General features: G+C 36.9%; 1 protein-coding gene across 2 annotated transcripts in view; it reads right to left on the minus strand.

Annotated features, from left to right (window-relative positions):
- Positions 1-22,111, minus strand: part of Tfec (transcription factor EC) — a 69,182-nt gene that overhangs the window by 9,833 nt on the left and 37,238 nt on the right. Inside the window, exons 1-4 of one of the 2 annotated variants that reach the window (XM_021165609.2) lie at positions 19,050-19,158; positions 8,296-8,410; positions 5,742-5,798; positions 2,055-2,130 (exon numbers count right to left, since the gene is read on the minus strand). In XM_021165609.2, the coding sequence (XP_021021268.1) occupies positions 2,055-2,130; positions 5,742-5,798; positions 8,296-8,410; positions 19,050-19,115 (314 nt within the window). In that variant the 5' untranslated portion in view covers positions 19,116-19,158. Of the gene's footprint in view, positions 1-2,054; positions 2,131-5,741; positions 5,799-8,295; positions 8,411-19,049; positions 19,159-22,111 lie in introns of those variants that run through there. The other variant, XM_021165608.1, reaches the window with a different exon arrangement.

Consider the following 22,111-nt stretch of genomic DNA (forward strand, 5'->3'; position numbering starts at 1 on the left):
TCTGCCTCTACTTTAAAGTACTGGATTTGCTGATGTGAGCTGCCACACACAGCTGTTTTCTTTAACTCCAATTATACATCCCTAATCTCTTAATGGTGTTATCTCTGCAACAGACTCAACTGAGAGCTATTTATTCAAATTCATAATCTTGCTTAACACTTGTGTTTTCGGATTGTGTTTTAGTTTTCAGTTTGACCATTGCCATAACATAGTGATTTTAACTTTTCATTCAGAGTTAAGTAACTGAAATGTAACCTTTATAAAACTTAAGGCTTTAGATATTTATAGGGAAAGCTTGTCATCCTTTATGCTATGCCATGAGTTAAGCAAGAAAGAATATTTATACTACCAAAACAGGAATAAAATGTTAAAGAATACAATTCTTCTAACAATCTGTAAGATGTTTTACCATATACCTTATTGATATGTTTATTAAAAAACAATTATAAAGGAAAGGCAATAAGCCACTCTATCCTACATATTTATATTGATTTTTAATTTTTTGTATCTGGTTTGGAGGGTTGGTTCCATGTCTAAGAGTGCTTGCTGTTTTCAGAGGACCCAAGGTCAATACTCAACACCAACAAAGTAGCTAACAAACACCTGTAACTCTAGTATCAGGGGGTTCAATGCCTTCCTCTACAGCATTTGTGATGCACAATATCTGCATAGATACATGCTGGTAAAATATTCATACATTTTAAGCAATAAACCAAGTATATCTAAAATAAATAAGTTTATTTGTAACTGTACTTGTCTTTGTGGATGTATGCCAAGTATGTGTGCAGGTGCCTGCAAAAGCCAGAGGACGCTACACTGGATTCCCTGATTTATATGAACATTAATGTTTAATTGTCATAATTCCAAATATGTTCAATTTCTGGAGATACACGTATCAAAAATTGGAGTTGTAAAATACTGTTGATTGATGTCAAACAAATTCTTATGGCAAACACACAGCCAGGTGTGATGCTTGAGATGGCAGGTATCAAAAATAGTCAAAATTTCAATTCAGAACGTAGAGGTTTTATATAAAGAGCAAAGTCATGGTCTGCATGATCTGATCTTATAGGCAGGGATTGGCTGGCCAACATAGGTGCTGGAAGCCAAACTCAGTTCCTCCAGATGAACAGCAAGCATTCTTAACCACTGACCCATCTCTCTAGAATCTTAGTGAATTTAGCGGGGCTGAATGACTACCTGAATACCCCAATTAGGCCTGAGGTCCTCAGTTGTCTATTCTGGGTTGGGTCCTTCTGCCTCGTTCACTGTGATGCCTGCACTGTTTAGTGTGTTCATGGGAATAAATACCAAGCTCTTGTCAAACATGATTTCATTACCCAATTTAGTTATAACATTTAGACTCGAGGAAAGAAAGTTTTCAGTTCTCACAAGCATCACTTTATCACACACTGTCATTTCTGAATTGTATTTGCTAATATTTGAAGAGATCATTTTTAAATCATCATTCAGGATCAGATCATGACTTTGCTCTTTATATAAAACCTCTACGTTCTAAATTGAAAATTTGACTATTTTTGATACCTGCCATCTCAAGCATCACACCTGGCTGTGTGTTTGCCATAAGAATTGGTTTGACATCAATCAACAGTATTTTACAACTCCAATTTTTGATACATGTGTATCTCCAGAAATTGAACATATTTGGAATTGTGACAACCTAACATTAATGTTCATATAAATCTTAAAGTCTGAAGAAATGCTATTTCCATAAATCGGGTATCCCAGCCTGTCTCAAACAGCTTTTGGCACTATTACTACATTGTCAATGTTCTTAGTATGCTAAGTGCCACTATGTTCTGAGGTGAACTTACATATTTATTCTCATGATCAGAAGGATGAGTCTTGGAAACCCCTCGATGCCTGATAACTATCCCACTGATATAGAGAGTTGAAAGGAGTCCAGAAGTACACTTATCTTTGCTATCAGATGCTTCGTTTCCTGGTTACTGGATCTGTCCTCCCTTTTCCCGCCCACCCATTTGTGGGGTAGTGAAACTACGACCTTATTGCATAAATGATTTTGAACTCACGGATCATTAGACTTTGGAATAAGAGTGCCAAGCTCCTTGATTCGGTAATTAATATTATACCTTCTTCTTCTTTCAACTATTAAGAAAGAAATATTATTGATTATTCTCATTAAAACACAGTTCACTGTTGGTCAGCTGCAAATTTAATAATCTTTTAAAAATAGTAAAAAGAAAAAATCCTGTTAGTCAAAAGGAAGCCTTTAATAAAAAGATAGAATTGTATTTATATCTTGGACTAAAAGTAAAGAATTTAATATTCATAATACAACAAAATATTTTCCCCAAACACCTTTATTCTTTGAATTTACTCATAATGTTATATACATACATACATATCTGTTCATATGATTATCCTATTTGGTTGATACTTCACAGATACACATTCCAGCAGTCTATCAGTGTAATCTTTCTAGGCCATCACCATGCTTTACACTTCTCATATATTGTCATCAATGCATAGGGTGTTGTAAGTATACATGGTTAGCTAACTATGACTATATGGCCAAAGAGCTCAGCCGATGAGAGGTCTTAACTAAATGATTGTGAACTAGACGACTCATTTGTTTGTTTATGTTTTGACAGGGGGAGCGGGTCAGAGGACAATTTGTATTAACAGCCTCTCTCCTTCCATGGTGTGGTTCCTCGGGAAAAAACTCAAGTTGTCAGGCTTCGCAGCAACACCTTTATCCATGGCACCATCTCTTGGTAGAACATTTCTTTTCTTTTTTTTCTTTGAATGTATTTATTTATTTGTTTAAGTTACACTCTGTATTTTATTCCCCACCCCTGTCTACCCTCCTTGTGCTCCATATCCCATACCTCCTCCACACCCCCTGTCTCCACGTGGATATCCCCACCCTCCACACCACATAACCTCTAAACTCCCTGGGGCCTCCAGTCTCTTGAGGGCTAGGTGCATCATCTCTGAATGAACACAGAACTGGCAGACCTCTGCTGTATATGTGTTGGGGGCCCTCTTATCAGCTGGTGTATGCTGCCTGTTTGGTGGTCCAGTGTTTGAGAGATCTCGGGGGTCCAGATTGAGACTGTTGGTCCTCCTACAGGGTCTCCCTCCTCCTCAGCTCCTTTCAATAGTGTATAGATAAGTAGTTTTCAAACTCTTGCTTTAACCATACAAATCTGGAAGGATTGTTGAACACATACCTAACCTAGAAGTTCTGATTTTTGTAGAGTCAATATATGCACTTCTGAAATTAGGTCAGTTGGTTGAGGCTGATATTACATGTGTAATGCCAGCCATCTGAGAGATATTGATAAAAGCTGTTTAAGATTTCTCCCTCTTTAATTTTCTACACATTCATTCTTAACAGCAATTTTGTATATATAAACTATTTGCTGTCAGTGATGAGCTTCTTATATTGGCCCCACTTAATACTTTTGCAGTAAATTACATGTAGAAAGTAGTCAGAGATATTTGAACAAAAAGGACATAAAGAAAAACATACTTCACAAACAGTGTAAAATACCCAAACAGTGTCTACTTGAGAGCTGAGATATGCTACATGAAATTAGGATAGTCACTGACAAATATGGACTGCAAAGCGATGTGCCATTAATAAGCATTAGCTCACGAAACAGTACATTCTAATCAGAATCCAATCAATCATTGAGCTTGTTTGCCCTCTTTACCAATCCTCCTGCTTCCTTGTAGATGACATATAAAGTAGCTAAATAATGCTATGTAAATAAACCAAAGAACTCTTGGAAAAGCATATATGTTCCCAAGTGAGAATTTGTTAATAACTCCATGTTCACATATATTATATTCTGTATTATAGATAAAACATACAACAAAGAAAGTTCATGATTTCATCTCAAAATAGGTTAGTCTTATGTTCAAATTATTTTACATAACTCCACTATGTGCATACTATCAAAAGTTTCTTTATTCTCTTTAGCTGCTACCTATAAGATTTTAAATAATTACAACTTCAGTTCCTCAAGGTTTTTCTTGTATACACAAATTACTTAAAAATTTTTCCATTTTAACAAATTATAAAAGTTTACTATTTGTTTCATTCATTTAATCAATCCCGGGAAACAAGAGCCCAACCCTGACTGACATTCAGTAGAGCACTTTTGCTTTCTCCGGTCACACAGATCAAGGCAGACCAAGGTCATGAGAATCCTGCTGAAAGGCAGTTTGGCTCATTTGCTCGAAGAATTTCCTCCTTCACTCCAAGGCTCATTTCCAGGCCTAGTACAGGCCTTGGCCTGAGCTTTCCGTTTCCTAGAGGAGATCACACCTCCACATGTGTATAGATAGCCATAGGGTAGTACATGTATGGAGTGGGGTGTTCACTCATGTCAAAGCTACTGAGAGAATAAACCTGAAGGAGATGAGAAGTAGGTTGCAGGATATAAATTGGTATCAATTTTCCCAGGCCAAACTCAAAGGACCCCAGAACTTTCAATCTACTCCTGGCCTTCCTGGTTTCAATAAGAATTCAGAATTTTCAAATTTGACTTCTAACTTTTACATATTTAGGCATCAGATAAAGGGAACCTCCTTTGTGGTTTTGCAATGATCTGTAGGTTCTGTAGTTTTGAATATTTTACATTTGTTGTCTATAAAACCCATGGTACTAAATTTTTAAAGTTGATTTACCTCGGGATGAAATGATTTAGCATGAGAATCCAGTTACAAAATACTTTGCTAAGACACATAGTAGGCAACAACCATACTATAAATTAAAGAACCCGCTGACTATATAGAAGACAGAAAGAGAGCACAAAGGCAGAAATTTCATGGGACCCATGGTTCCTCAGGATATGAAGTCTAAACACTCCCTTGTTTCATAGTCTAAATCAGACTTGTCTGCAACACCTGAGGACTAAGGGAAGCTAAAAGGCCATGGTCCGAAAGAGTAAGAAGCAAGGACCAGATGTGCTCAGTCACTTAACTCTTACCAGTCTGACAGAGAAGGTGCAGTAAGGACTGGTTTGGGTTTCACAGGTACATGCAGAATGAATTCCAGTCCACTGCATGTGAGAAAGTTGCTGGTCTGACCGGAGGTTTTACTCTTTCCCATCTCCATTGTTACTCTTTTCCTACTGTGGCTTGCCTCTCAGAACAAAGCGGTTTCCCAATTAGTGGAAGTCACTTGAGATTGGGAAGGACAAGACTGAGCACTCTTGCTCCTAATCTACCCGTCTCACCTGCGTTTCTTCTTCTCATGTGACTGGTAACCAGGGTCAAACTAACCTAAAGAAGGTATGCAGGACTGAGCTTTGCAACATAAGCTGTGCCTCCCAGATAACAACTCATTAGAAAGGGAGAAGCAAAGAGATACTGATGAATGAGGATGCCCTCTTGTTGCTGACACAGTGAACATTCACGGCCAGTTTCTTTCTTTAAGTCTTGAATTGGTGGATCACAACACTACTCAAGGGTAACCAAATGTACTCACTATAATCAAGGACACCCTGATCAGGAAAGAAGGGTCAAATCAGAATCCAGGTTGCTTCGTTTTATGAAAATACAAGACTTTTTCAAGAGACCTTAAGGTTTGCATTTTTAAAACTGTTGAAGTTGCTAAGCATAAACAATTCATTCCAATAATTTGATTTCAAGTACTAAAGGAATGACAGCAAAAGACCTTTCCCTTGGCCACTGTGCATTTTCTCTTGTATTAACTTTGTTTGAAGAAAGGGAAACATACTCACTGAGGTTGTGGTTGTCCTTTTTCTGTCTCTCCTTCGTCAAAGCTCTACCGTCAGTTTCTGAACCAAAGAACAATAATTGAAATGGGGCTTAATTCTTCCTTGAAGCCATTCTGTACAGTGTTCAGACACACTATCTAGAAATGGAATATCACTTATTCTAGAAGGGTGTAATAATCTATCTGGTGCCAATATGAAGAGATTTTTAATAAAAGGCAATGTCTTTCTGACCTGGAGTAGCATAATCCTGACCTGTTTTCTAGTTTTGCATTAAACAATCATGAGATCAGTTACCAAACTTGTTGGCTTAAGATCCTTACTGGTAAAATGAATATAATAGCTATCTGACAACAAATGAGCAGACACGGTGCATAGAAAATGGTAAGTTCTTCATCAAATTCTTCCCATAATTTTGAAATTTGCAAATTAATCTAATCTCTTCAAAAATAATTATGACTACTATGTCATAGGAAAGGGAACTAGTTATATATTTCAAAGGGTCATGTCAAAACAATTCTGCCACTCAGGAAATGGCAAAGTTCTTGACAAGCAGGGTAGTTACGAGCCTTCAAAAGAGTTCGCAATGATCTTAATCCCTGATCTCCATAACCTGGGTAATTCCTTCAGCATTAACTGGGATTCTGATACCCACAGAAGGCCAAGGCACTGTCCAGGGAGCTCCCAAAGCTACTTGTGTAATCTATAGAACCTGTGTCATCTATAGAACCTGTGTCATCTATAGAACCTTTGGAGCAGTCCATCAGTTACAAAGTAAGACTACTTCCTAGCCTACAGCATTTCACAGTCAGTGTAGGGACCAACTTTGAGGTATATTGTGTAGGCCCAGTGCATGTCACGTTCTGTACCCGGATAATTTCTAGAACACAGCCTCATAAGAGACTGAGTCCCAACAATTGGCCAATCGTCTTCTGGGTTCCTAGCCCAAAGAGATGAGATCATATTGTAAACGCTTGAAAGAAGTGTATGAGGTAGAAGGTGGACTCCAGAAAGTCAAATAACCCCATTAAAAAATGGGGCTCAGAACTGAACAAAGAATTCTCACCTGAGGAATACCGAATGGCAGAGAAGCACCTGAAAAAATGTTCAACATCCTTAATCATCAGGGAAATGCAAATCAAAACAACCCTGAGATTCCACCTCACACCAGTCAGAATGGCTAAGATCAAAAATTCAGGTGACAGCAGATGCTGGCGAGGATGTGGAGAAAGAGGAACGCTCCTCCATTGTTGGTGGGATTGCAAGCTTGTACAACCACTCTGGAAATCAGTCTGGCGGTTCCTCAGAAAATTGGACATAGTACTACCGGAGGATCCAGCAATACCTCTCCTGGGCATATATCCAGAAGATGTCCCAACCGGTAAAAAGGACACATGCTCCACTATGTTCATAGCAGCCCTATTTATAATAGCCAGAAGCTGGAAAGAACCCAGATGTCCCTCAACAGAGGAATGGATACAGAAATTATGGTACATTTACACAATGGAGTACTACTCAGCTATTAAAAAGAATGAATTTATGAAATTCCTAGCCAAATGGATGGACCTGGAGGGCATCATCTTGAGTGAAGTAACACAATCACAAAAGAACTCACACAATATGTATTCACTGATAAGTGGATATTAGCCCAAAACTTAGGATACCCAAGATATAAGATACAATTTGCTAAACACATGAAACTCAAGAAGAATGAAGACCAAAGTGTGGACACTGTGCACCTTCTTAGAATTGGGAACAAAACACCCAGGGAAGGAGTTACAGAGACAAAGTTCGTAACTGTGATGAAAGGATGGACCATTTAGAGACTGCTGTATCCAGGGATCCATCCCATAATCAGCTTCTAAACGCTGACACCATTGCATACACTAGCAAGATTTTGCTGAAAGGACCCAAATATAGCTGTCTCTTGTGAGACGATGCCGGGGCCTAGCAAACACAGGAGTGGATGTTCACAGTCAGCTATTGGATGTATCACAGGGCTCCCAATGGAGAAGCTAGAGAAAGTACCCAAGGAGCTAAAGGGATCTGCAACCCTATTGTTGGAACAACATGATGTACTAACCAGAACCTCGGAGCTCTTGTCTCTAGCTGCATATGTATCGAAAGATGACCTAGTCGGCCATCAATGGAAAGAGAGGCCCATTGGACTTGCAAACTTTATATGCCCCAATATAGGGGAATGCCAGGGCCAAAAGAGTGGGAATGGGTGGGTAGGGAAGTGGGGGGCGCTATGGGGGACTTTTGGGATAGCATTGGAAATGTAATTGAGGAAAATATGTAATAAAAATATTAAAAATTTAAAAAAAGAAGTGTATGAGGTGCTACTAAAATATTGAATCTGTGCAGATAAAATGTAAATGACTTTAACCTAGTGCCTAGTGATATCAGGAAACGGTGCACTTACTCTCAGCACTTCTCCCTTGTAGCCACTGTAATCATGGTTGAAAAATCTATTCAATGTGACAATGCGTCTATCATTCATATCTTCTGCAAGTGACAAAATTTTTGAAAGGTCAAACTTTTTAAAACTCAACATTACCTGCAATTTCCTTTCTCATTGGTAGAATACTTGGACAAGGAACATCTGTGAGACCAGCATTAGCTGAAGAAATGCCCTGCTCATCACTGTACACATCCAAAATACTCCCAGATAACTGAAAGAAGAAAAGAGGGAAAAGGTCAACCAATGATCACCATTGTAAACACATACAGATTTAGTAGGGTACCTTAAATCTCTGTCTTTAAATTTGTCACTATGGAACAATCGTGACAATAGAGACTGTGCTAATTTTAACCGAAAATATACCCTCACTACTTTAAAATACATTGCAAAATGCTTGTGGATAAGATGTGCTGAAATTGGTCTTTGTATCTCAATAAAAAAGAAGATCAGTTCATGCTCAAAGGAAAAGTCTGATGAATATTCACAAATCTATAGAGATTTTAGCCAGATCATGACATGGTTATACATTAGTACTATTAAAACACTGTTTTAGGAATAAAAAGTAAATAAACATCTTAACAAGTCTGGAAGTTCCTTGCAGACACAAGTTAAGTACAGTGGTAAAACACTTAGGAGCCTCAGAATGTTGTCAGTGTTAACAAATCTGGCCATCAAAGAAGGTTTCATGTTGTTAATGAAGTGAGCAACTGTGATTCTTTGATGGCATACATTTTTTCCCATTGTACACTAATGTTCTAGAGTATTACGAATACTCCAGCTGGTAACACTAAGATGACTTTGGCGCTAAGACACTAGTGAATGTAGACTCTATGATAATAGACACTACAATTGGGGTTTTTTGGTGTGCGAGTGTGTGTTTGTGTGTGTTTTTGTTTGTGTATGTGTATGTATATGTGTATGTGTGTGTGTGCATGCTTTACTTATTTTATTTTAGCTGGTATGGAATTATTTATTTCCTGTATTTTCTAGAGTGTAGTCATACTCCTTGGGTTGCATTACTTCTTCCATTTCAATTTACTCATTTTATAAACAAATAAAAGTTGATTAAATTGAGAAGATGACGTATATGAGTCTGACAGATACAATTAAGAGGCATTCCACAACACAGACCATTTCCCTAAGTTGTGAGTCATTCAAACAGACCATTTTTCATGGTCATTTTTGAATAGTTCTTGGTTCTGAGCTGAGGCAACCCAACCTGAGTTGTGCATTTCCACTGTGCCTTTGAGAAATATAATGGATATGCGGAACAAAAAAGACAGGGAGTGAAGGGGAAGGAACTAGGTAAAGTCACTTTCCTCTAAAGAGATGGAATTCAAATGGGTTTCAGTGTAGACTGACTAGCAAACTGCAGAAATGTAAAAGAAGAAAAGGAGCTCTAGCCCATGTACTGTAACAATGGAGGAAGTGTTTCCTAACCACAGAATCCACAGTACATGCTCAGATTGTAAGTAGTGTATTATTCCTTAGAAACAGGGCAGAGTTCTGACAATGAATCTAATCCTGCTTTACTCTGGTAGCAAAATTACGTCATCTTTTAACCTCAGTTATAGCCTAATTTATGCCCTGAATCACAATGATTAATACTTTATTTAATTTTATGTTATAGGTGGTGTTCAATTTCGTGTAAATGGCTAATTTCTTTTTGAATATCACTAGACTGTTGAGATTCAAGGCATGTAGTATACTTCACATCATCTAAAAGTTTTAAGCACCCAATGTTAGTGACTAGCAAATGCATACACACCCATCTTAAGGAGCTTACAAAGCAAATTTCTATCTTCCTTTGTCTAAGTTAAGAGTTAATTAAGTAAGAAGGCCCACATCCTCGGAGTTCAGTAAGGAAATTGATAAATATTTTGCGAAGATGTATTTATTATATTAAGGAAAGACAGATTGATTTCTCAGTAAGGTAATACATTTTACATGACTGTGACTGAACATATTCGTACCGATTCAAATAAAAATAAGTAATTCATCTTAAAACTCATTTAAAATGGCCAAGTATACATCTATATAAGAAGGTGCTTTCTCTGATAGAAAAAGAATAACTTTTCCAAAAAGCTGCTCCATGATCTGCAGTGATTCAGTGGCCACATGGTATCTAGATTCTATTTACAGTTCCACTCCTGGGGTCTCAAGAACATAAATAAACTGAATCTGGCTTCCTTAAGTGATAGATCCACTTAAAGTAGCCAGCATTTCCTAGAGGGGGTCAGGTGGGAAAAAAACATCAAAGGAATGTGACTATTTTGACACACACAAAAGAAACAGCATTAGCAATGATATAAAAAGAAAAGAAACGAAATTAAATGATTCCAAGCTTACTAAATTAGCACAAAATAAGTAAGGGAAAGTGTTTATAGTAAACTGCTATACAAATTAATAAACATAACAACAGACCTGCAGAAGGGAATTTGATGGCCTGGTAGAGTAATCCTGATCAAAACTCCTGTGGCCAGGGGAATCATAGGCCTTCAGATAGCACCTGCTGTTGTCATTTTGAAGAATTGTCATGCTGTCAAATTACCTTCCAAATGCGTATGTACATAGAGATAAATCTGGTCTGAGATCAATCGGGTCAAAGAAGCGTCTTTTGCAGTAGACAACAGCCAGTAGAGAGATGAATAACTGCTCAACATGCTGAGAATAAGGGACAGACTGTTCAGTCCTAAACAGGACATCTATATTAATCCCAACACTAAGGATCAGAAAACGTTATGTATTTAAAAAGAGGAGACGGAAAGAATGTAGGAACTGGATGGTGGGGAAGAGAGCTGTGTAGTACAGTCTTTTGGACATGCCATAGCTATCACTTTCATGAACTCACAACAACTGTGTTACTGCTAAAATAAAATAAAGCCAGCCCAAGTCCCAACATCAATAGATGATCACCAGGTCCCACCCATTACTGAGGACCATTTGGCAGTGGATAACTTCTGAGGGAGGAAGAGTCATTCGTTTTTAAGGATGTGGCTACTGTTAGGTCCCCCATACCACAACAGGTGACCCTATATCCAATTACAGGTGGGAAGTGGTAACCAGACTTAGTGGGCTATCCAAAAAGAACGTTAAGGTGAAAAGAGGATATCTTAGAGGTATACAGAAGGAAGCAAGAAGGGGAAATGGGGCATGGGGTTATAGATGTGATCATATTTTATTATATACATGTATGGGACTCTAAAAAATAAAGAAAAATTTTAAATCAATAAAACATTAAACATATAAAATGATTATAAAATTTGAGAAAATCTGTAAGATTTTTTTTTACAATAACACAATTAAGAATTAAGTGTAATGTGAAAACAAATGAATACATTTTAAACATGAAAGAAATTTATTGTATATGTTTTTTAATCCATATCTTGATACCATGGACACATGAGGCCATGCTAAAAAGTATTCCTAAGCATACAGTGTTAAGTTTTCTACACTGTCAAAAAACAAAAAACAAACAAACAAACAAACAAAAAATAACAAGAAGGAAACAAAATTGGCTTGTTAGGGAAATGAAGAAGATCCAGTAGGATTTCTTAGAGGGAAAATACTATGATCATACTATACTTTATGAACTTAAAAGATTCACTCCCACAAAGAGTAACAATGGAAAACAATGAGTGACTCTGCTAAAAGAGGGGGATATTTAAAGACCTGTTTCACAAATATGAAATAAAATTGATCACATGCCTTAGAAAAGTGATTGTTGTATATAAGACAAGGGTGATGGTGGAGGCTGACACTAAAGACAAGAAAGGAGAGTTCAATCTTCATACCACCAGCCTGGGTGAATTGGGAAAGCAAGAAAGTGATATGAAATTACTAGAGAAATAAACTTTTAAAAACTATTTATGTATATGGGTAGGTGTTTTGCCTGCGTGTATATCTGGCACAGTGCGTGTACCTGGTGGATGCAGATGCAGATGCCAGAAGAGGCTATCCTATTTCTCGGGACTTGGATTACAGGAAGTGGTAAATACCACATGGGTGATGGAAATTGAATCTGAGACCTTGAGATGAGAAAGCAGTACTCTTAACTTCTGCACCACCCTCCAGCACCAGAAAATAGGCTTTAAAACTAGAACATTAAGAAACTAAAATGATGCTAATGATGTTTTCCTCTCATTAAACACTGGTATCTCCACATTTTGGTTTCTACTGCCCAGAGCCAAATGAATAATCCGAATTGTCCTACAATCTCCATTTAACTCATGAGTGTTTTTGGCAAAGTTCTAGCAATACCAACGACTCATTTTATGGTGTTATACCTAAAGGCAGTGTTATAATAAATAAGCAGTCATTTTATAAAAAAAATAAACTAAAATGAGAGAAAAATGAAATTATATTGTATTAGAGTTCTCTAGAGGAACAAAACTTATAGAATATATATATCTCAGGCTGTGATCTAGCTAATCCATAATGGCTGTCTACCAGCAGAAGGTTCATGAATCTAGTATTTGCTATACTTGTTTATTCCATGAGGCTGGATGTCTCATCTGGCCCTCATTATATCCCAGAATTCTAAAGAAGTAGGTTCTAATTCAGTGAAGGAATGGACGAGGTAGTGAGAGTGGTGACACACAGGCAAAGAGCAAGATCTTCTTTCTTCCATATTTTTAAAATGGGTTTCCACCAGAATTAAAGCTGTATCTTCCTTTCCCAAAAATATGCAGATTAAAGTGGGTCTTCCCACTTCAAATGATTTAAGTAAGGAAAAAATCCTCACATATTTACCTAGCTACTGGTTTTAGTTAATTCCCAAAATTTTCAAGTTGGCAACAAAGGATAACCATAATAAATACCAAATAATAATAATAATAATCACTATCTGTCACTCATCACATCAAAAATGTGTTAATACTGATTTTAAAAACTAACACTAGATACAATAAGTAGTTCACAAATTATACCTAGTGAAAGACACACAAATGTTGAATAGAAAAACATTGAAGTCATATATGCCAGCAGATTATAACCATAGGGTCCTGACATAGCTTTACTAATATGAGAGAAAATGCGATTTAAGTTTAGAAATGTCACTAATGATTTTGATGGTTAATATTCATGGCCAATTTGACAGAATGGAGAATCAACAGGAGATGAACCTCTGGACATTGCTGTGTGAAGCTTCTTTGGAAGTTATGTTGAGGTTGGAAAACCCTTTGTGAATGTGGGTGGCACATTAGCCCAGGGTCCTCGACTGCATGCAAAAGAGCGGCCACTAAGGATGTGCCATAACCAACTGCCTTAAGCTGACAGTGCTGTGACTTCTCCTCTTTGATGAACTCTGGCCCCAAAATGTGAACCTAAATAAACCCACACTGTTCTTCGATTGCTGCTGGCAACTATTTTGTCAATTATTTTACCAGAACATGAGTAATAAAGGAATAAAATAACTGCATATAAAAAGTGAAATTTTAAAAAGAGACTAATGATAAGCATGCATGTATCTAATGAAAACCACATCAGGTATGTGAAGAATGCTGAAATCTACATAACTGAGTAGTCTACCATCAGAGTAGAATATCTAATAACATTTCTTTTCAGTTTTGAAATGTTAGGCAGACAAAATAATGAGGAATGTGATGAAAGATTGGAACAAAAGTGACCTCATAGATATGTTTACAGTACTTGCAAAAACATAGAACACGTGATTTTCTCAAATATCTTTGAAATATTCAAACATCAACTTTATATATACTCAGCCAAAAGAAAACCTCAATGTGAAATTCATATAGCACTTGATTTGAAAAACTGTTAAAGTTGTTGGAACTCAAGAGTGAAGATGAAATCATGTTGAAATTTAACAAGTGAAAGATAATTAGAACACACATAAAATAATTTCTAGCATATGGGGAAACTCCTTAAGAAAAATCTCAGTCTTGAAGAATAATCTGAGGGAAAATGCATTAAGGTTGCAACTAGATAAACTGTTATTTTCAAGAGAGTAGGAGGAAAATAATCAAATAACATAGCAAAGAACTAACAAGTCAGTCCTCAAAGCTCAAGTGGTATGGGGAAAACAAATGAACAATACTAAGATATTTCTATACGATTTACTTAGGAGAGAAAGTGGACAAAATAAACACTCAAATAAACAGAGTATATAACAAGAGAGAGTTTCTACAGTGGCACAAATAATATGAGAACAAGCAGCCACTTTTTGGCTTGAATTTAAAGCCCACTCCATGAGCAGGAACCCATACAAGAGATTGCTCAAGTATTCAATAACTGCAGCATGGATCTAGAGGAAAACTTACTACTATTATTCTGATAAAGGAATCCGAGCAATAAAATGGCTCTCAATGACATACTGCTATTCCATAAGGCAGATCATCACTCAACTTTCATCAGAGAAGTTTTATCTTGTAGTATATGGTTTTAACAGAGATCCACAACTAGTCAATGAATGTGCAGAGAGTAAGAGACATTGGAGCGCTAAGGCCTAAATGGAATGTCATTAATAAACTCCTACCTTCAAAATTCAGGTATCTATGAAGGAGAAGCAGGAAGACTTAGGAGTCAGAGGTGGTAGATGACTCCAAAGAAACAGCATCTTATAGACACAAAGGAACTGATATGCATATGATCTCAGAGGCTGTGATCCATGTCTGAGACCTGCAGAGATTCAAACCACACAAAATCCCTACACAGAGAAGGTCAGGGGACCCATCCCTAACCAAGAATCTATTTGGAATTGAGAGCTAGGGAAGGAAAAGTCAAATTTCTCCAGTGAAATATCACTGGATATATCAACTATACTCCAAGACAGGCCTTAGAACCAGGAATAACAATTGGCCAACACAAAACAAATTCCATGATTTTGTTTGTTTGGTTGTTTGTTTAGTTGGTTTGGGTTTTTTGTTGTTGTTGGGTTTTTTGTTTTTGTTTTTTTAAATTGGTGGTGGTATAGTTGTTTGCTTGTTGGAGTTCCTTTGTTTTTGCCTTATTGATTTTATTTTTTTTTGTTTCAGTTTATGTCTTTTGTTCTCATTGGTTTTGACTTTTTCTTCCTGAGAGGAAACAGGAAAGCTGGGTGGGGAAGGAGATAAGAAGGTACTAGGGAGAGGTGGCAAAAGGGAAGCATATGAGAGAGTCTCTCTAGGGAGCTCTGGATGTCTCTACGTAAAGCAGACTGGTTTTGAACTCACAGAGATTCACCTGCCTCAAATTCTGGGACTAAAGGCATGAGCTGACATGCTCAGTCTTGTATGAAAGAATTTTTAACAAAATAAGAATAGTAAATAAAATATAATAAACTTACTCTTAATTTCTGGACCAAGATAAGGAGGTCTACTTTCACCTCTCTAATTTCAGTAGATAGTCTAGCCAGAACAATTAGTCAAGAAGAGCAAAGAATTCACAAAATATCAAGAAATACCCAAAATGGTCTCTGTTCACAGGTGGCATGATTATGATCCTATATTTAGAAAATCCAGAAATTCCGTGAAAAAGAAACACAAACAAACAAACAATCAAAAACATCACCTGTTTTCAAGCTAACAAATGAAGCTGGCTAGCCCAGTTGCAAAACATAAAACCAACACATGAAAATTTGCTGTATTTATATAGATAAGCGATGAACAACATGAAAAAGAAATTAAAACACTTCCATTTAAAATAACTGCAAAAAAGATTTGGAAGTAAAGTTAACTTCCATAAAGAAAAGATGTATAGGCTGAAACCTAAGCATACAGATAAAATTAAAGAAGACACAAAAAAGGAAAATATTCCATATTTCTAGAAAGAGATCATTTTATCAAGATGCTATTCAAACAATCACATATCCTATGTGACTGCCAGCAAATGACAAATGAATTTTTGACAAAATTGAAAATAACATGTTAAAATTCACTTGTAGTACCAAGGAACAGCAATGAACCAAAAACAGACTTGGAAAATACCTATGTGACAAAATAATCCTTCTAGATTTCCATGCTGATTACAGTGCTATGCTACCACAAAGAGTGCCATTGCAACATGAGGACAATTATTTAGGTCTGTGGATCATAGTAACAAAGCCAGAAGGAAGCATTGTAATCAAGTCTAGTAATGTTAACAAGGTTACCAAGAAACCCCCTCCCACTCAGTGGCAAAGGGCAGTCTTTTAAATGAATGACATGGTTTCAATGGATATCTACAGGAAAAAGAGTGATTCTGGCCTTTATCTTCTATATATTTAAAAATTAACTCACAGTGGGTTAAAGAACTAAACACAAGATAGACAACAATAAGACTCTCGAGAGAAAATGCAGAGCTCTTGATAATGCTGGAATCAGCGGAACACGGTTTTGCTAAAATGTTAAAATGTAACTTTTAGTGACACCAAAGAAAAATAGCTTTGCCTTTGTTTACCAATGGTGCTGTCCAGATATGAAAAACAAAGTCTACAACCAAAATTGTCGTGGAAGCATCTACACCACTATAAATTGTGCACAGAGATCCAACTCCTCTTATCAGGAAACCATAGCAATGTGACTTTAAAATTATTCTTACCTTCATGCACTAGAAGCAATCTAACCCCTGACATGACATTTAAAATATTATGATATCCACGTTGGAATTTCATCTCTATTTTCAGTCTCCAAACTCTTCAGGTCCCTATACCTAAACGATGCATCCCTATGTGGTTATCTAGATACTCCCTCCTAGATATTCCCACCTTCCTTCTCAAACCAAAGATATTTAAAATACCCTTAAGATCTATCTGATCTCAAGAGTCTAAAGCCTAAAGTCCCTGCCATTTAACCTATATATAAATCCCAAACTCATGCCTTTATAGCTTCTGTTTCACTGATTCAACCTTATTTCCCACCAACCCTAAATTTATAAGGCCCCGTTATTATCAGGTATATTCATGCTGGATTTCCAATATTGTCCTTCACACTTCAGCGTGGGTAACGTTGTTGATTACAATAAATTGTGACTATGTAGATGGGGAATTTTTCAGAGGACAATACAACACAACACAATAACATACATTAATGCCATAGTCAATAACTTATTAAATTCCAAGTATAATATAATAATTCAAATAACACCTTAAGTCACCATTGGAACAACCTTATGGCCTATAATTATCATTCTAAATATAAAGCAATTCCAGCTCTGAAATGAAGTAATGGTATAAAAGTAACACAACTATAAATGTAATACAGATTGCAAGGGAGAAGACTCAGTGCCCTGCAAGTACAAAGACATGAGCTTGATTTCCAAAGTCCATGTGAAAAAAAGTCGAGAGTACTTGCTAGGAATAGCAATACCAGGGAGGTGGGCATACACTCTAGGGAGTAACAGGCTACCCAGCCTCCTCCACTGGGAGCTCCAGCCTAGTAGGGCATACCACCTTAATAAAAGCAGTTGAAATAATAGCCTGGATTCATGCTTGGATGACACAGGGCTGTATTCTCTACCCTCTACAGAAACATTCTTGTCTTTCCTAAGTGTTTTTCTCTTTCTTCTTCTCCACTGTTCTTTTCTCAACTCCACCTCATCTATAGGTATCAGAGGCAAACAGTTCCTCTCCAGGGCTTAACTTAGGAGCAAAACCCTATACTACAGGCTTCCTGGAGCTAATCCAGCTTGTTTTTCTCTTCACCAGAGAACTATTGAGCTAATAAACTTTAATAAAACTTTAAATGTTGTTTATACGTATTTGTTTTGACCCTTCTCATTTACATTCACTTAGCAACAGACAGGACCCCACACGATACACTCGGTATGTTCCTAATAATAATGTAAGTTCCCAAAACCTTGGCATTTTATGAAACATCATGTGTATCTAATAGATAATCTCATTTTAAATAGACAAAGTGACCAAAACTTACAGGAGGTTACAAGTGAAGTTTGCAAGTAAAACATTCAGTGAAATAACAAAAGGCACAAGGAGCCCTAATTGGTGTGTGTGTGTGTGTGTGTGTGTGTGTGTGTGTGTGGTGTAATGTGTTCACATATTTAGTGTGAGTTTTCAAAGGAAACTGATAGATGTGTTTGTTTAGGTCCTTGCCTTTTGCTATTCTATGAGGATATTCACTGTGAATCTAAAATGGTAAAACTGAGCCGGAGACCGTTTGACAGAGAAACTGGACATAAAGGAAGATAAACTCCTGTTCTAAAGAGGCGCACCACAGGTGAGCACAGGCTGGAGAACGTATGCACACATGAAACACTGACTTTCGAAAGATTATTTTACTTCCTTGTGGGTGCTGATTCATTTAGATTCAGCGAGCGAGACTTTTCAGTTTTAGGACATACACCGCCAATTGCCTCAAAACTGTATTTTATTTGTTAAAACATCACTCTAAGGCTTAAATGACAAACACCGAGCCACGAAATCCTGCTGTGTTATTTTGTTACTATTATTTTTGTTCCGTTATACATGAATAAAAATAATGAGAGAGGCTGGAGCTGGGGCTCCCTCAGCAAGCTAGCTTTAACACAAAAAGAAAAGCACAAAACTGGATATTTGCAGAGTTTCACATCACATATATCACATCTTCATTATTCTTTTAGCTCTAAGTTAACAAAACAGTTGTTAGTAGAAGTAGAAAATAAACAGTTTGCTGAGCCCTTGTTTTTTATATAAAAGTCACAATAAGGCATTAATTTTAGCTGACTTTTTTTTAACTAAATAAACTTTGAAATTTCTTAGCGTAGCCCAGAGTGCTCGAATGTAAAGAAGTTCTTTAAAACACACAGTTAATTATAGTGTACACATTTTAATGTTAAAGCCTACATACTTTGTTTTAATGGCTATAGCTCTACAATTTTTAAAATTGGCAAGTAGTCTAGTTTTATCTCCAAATAGTGAAAGAATTTAACAGGGTTCTTACCAGTTTCAACTTGGAAGGGTCTATAACCTTCACAATTGCGATGGTTTTCTCTTTTTCCTTCATCATTTCTTTCCCTTATGCTTGCAAACAATAACCAGGAGAGGCATACAGAAACTTCTGCACTAAGGTGAACTTTGCTTCTTCCTTGGACTTTAAGACTAATCTGGCCTAGATTGTGACTGACAAAAGCTTGCTCGTTGATGTCATGCAATCCTTTCAAGTCCCAAGCAAGCCCAGAGCCTTGTTAATATTTACTCAGCCCTTGTCTCTGGACTGGTCTTGAACTCTCACAGTTTACTTAGATTGCCAAATGCCACCAGAATTTACAGATACCTGACTGAAAAATACCTTTGCACATTAACATAAATGAGTTACTACCCACAAAAATATCTCTAAAGGAAAAGAAAGAACCAAGGTCAATCGGTAGAAACTACAGCATGGTATCTAAACTTTGAGGGTAACCAGTCATCCGGCCTCAGTGTAGCAGAAAGGCAGCTGTGTCTCAGGTCCTCTCATATTTCTATGATTTAGCTGCCTTTTCAGATTGGCTGATACAAAGTAATGAGAAAAATATTGCATGGGTTTCTTACAGGGGTAGAACAAGTTCCCAATCTTCTATTCATTTAAAGAATGCACTTGACCACATTCTTCAGCTTCTGTCATTATCTTTCTGCTGTATAAAAATATAACCAAACTCTAACATATAGGCTGTTTTCTGAAAATCATAAAAAATGTATTATAAAAGCATTATCACAATGTGTAGCCAATGCAAAGTGGCTACATTTCATTGTTGCCCCATCCTCGATATTGCTGCCCTTCATCCATTAAAACGACTCATAAATAAAAATTATATCGGGAACCCAATTACAACCATACCTAAAGTATAGTTCTTATTTAGTATTTACTATTCTATACTTATTCCATATTTATTCGCTGACATCAGTGTTGTGCAAAGTACTGTGCTAGCTGCGTATGACGAGCTACTGAGTGTCATCTGAGGAGAGGAAACGTCAAGAAACACTAGGATTATAGAAATCTAGAATTTAACTGGGACTGACTCTAGAAGTAGGAGAGAGTGAAGCAGAGACAAGAACAATGTGATTCTTGGACTTTTGTTGTTATTGTTATTTTTTTCATATTAATAAAAATAGATTTGGGAATACAAAGTATGTTCAGCCATTGCAAGTTTGAGACATCTGTAGTAACACAACAGATGAACAAGCAGCAGCATACATAAGTTGAACATGGAGAAGAGGGATCCAAACTGATGTGATATGACATCATTGATAAAGTGTATTCGTGTACAAGAGAAAAGATGGGTAGACTGGGCCGAGAAACAGCATTGCACCATATGTAAGAAAAGAAAGAGTCAGCAAAAATGGATGAAAAATCAGACACTTTAAGACACTTGTCAGAAAGAGCCTCAGGGTGTGGTTAATCATGTCAATCGTGACTTGAAAGCCAAGTCAAATGAAAATGGAGACTTTGATATCAGATATTCAGTTGAGATGTTATTTTTTTCATTTTGAGAGTTTGAGGGAGGAAAGGACATGGGAAATTATATTATAATCTCAGAAAAACTTTTAAAATTGATTGGTGTTAAGAGTCCTTTTAAAATCATGAAGAGAAAAGCTTGATTGGAGAGGAGAAAATGAGGTCATCAGATGATATTGGAAGAGAGGAAATGGAGGCAGTGAGTTTTGGTGCGCGCGCGCGTGTGTGTGTGTGTGTGTGTGTGTGTGTGTGTGCACTTATGCATGTGCTGAAATAACATGGAGGCAAGAAAGCAAGTGTATTTAAAGAGAGCTATTTGGTTTAGTGTGACACTAACATAAAAACAGTCCTATAGGTCAGCATATACAGATGACACCGAAGGAGGTGCACAGAAGGAAAACCTCTTGTGAATTTAAGAATAAAGCAGAAACTTTTCTCTTCTAATAGGATGTGGAGGTTAAAAGAACTGCTAGGCTTTTCAGCAAATTCTAATTTAACTGCACATATTTTCTCTCCAAAGCAATATAGGGCATTTCTGAAAAGCAGGTAGTGGGTGCGGAAGTTGAAAGTTTAAGGGGAGAAGATATTCCATAGTCTCCATTACTGGTAACCTTTCTAAGAAATGGTTGTAGGTTTGTCCCTCTGTGAAATTTGATGATATATTTAACATAATGAGTATGCACAGTGTAGAGGGAGCCCCTCATTTATCTGCCCCATAAAAATGTGGCAAATAAATGAGTTTATTCAGTACTGATATTTACCCAGTGTCTTAATTAGGGTTTTACTTCTGTGAACAGACACCATGACCAAGGCAAGTCTTATAAAAACAGCATTTAATTGGGGCTGGCTTACAGGTTCAGAGGTTCAGTCCATTATCATCAAGGTGGGAGCATGGCAGTATCTAGGTAGGCATGGCACAGGCAGAACTGAGAGTTCTACGTCTTCATCCAAAGGCTGCTAGTGGAAGACTGATTTCCAGGCAACTAGGGTGAGGATCTTAAGTCCACACCCACAGTGGCACACCTACTCCAACCAGGTCACACCTCCAAATGGTGCCACTCCCTGACACAAGAATATACAAACCATCACACCCAGGATAGGAAAAAATGAAGAAGTTAATGATGCTTGTCAAAGAAATAGGTTATACTTTGAACACTATAGACAGGTTAAAGAAGATTGTTAAAATACTGTGAATGGTTAATAATAGGCATTGAAAATAGTAGCACTAGTCCAATTGATATGTCATCTCAATGAGCTTAAACAAAAGTAAATTAAGAAAGCTAGAGGAAAATGGGATGTGATAATAAATGTTTAAAATAAAATACTAGAATTATAGATAAATTAACAAGAGTAAGAGGTCATATATGAGCTTGTGAGGGATGTTTAAAATAGGAAGGATACAAAAAACACAGATGCTTGGGAAGGGGAAAACCTGAGAGTTCAAGGTTGATGAAGCAAGACTGATTAGGCTGACTAGGCTGAACATTGTCTTCTTCTTTCTTTCTTTCTTCTTCTTCTTTCTTCTTCCTTTTTCTTCTTTCTTTTTCTTTCTTCTTCTTCTTCTTCTT

This window comes from Mus caroli, chromosome 6 (assembly GCF_900094665.2).
Source record: "Mus caroli chromosome 6, CAROLI_EIJ_v1.1, whole genome shotgun sequence".
NCBI lineage: Eukaryota > Metazoa > Chordata > Mammalia > Rodentia > Muridae > Mus > Mus caroli.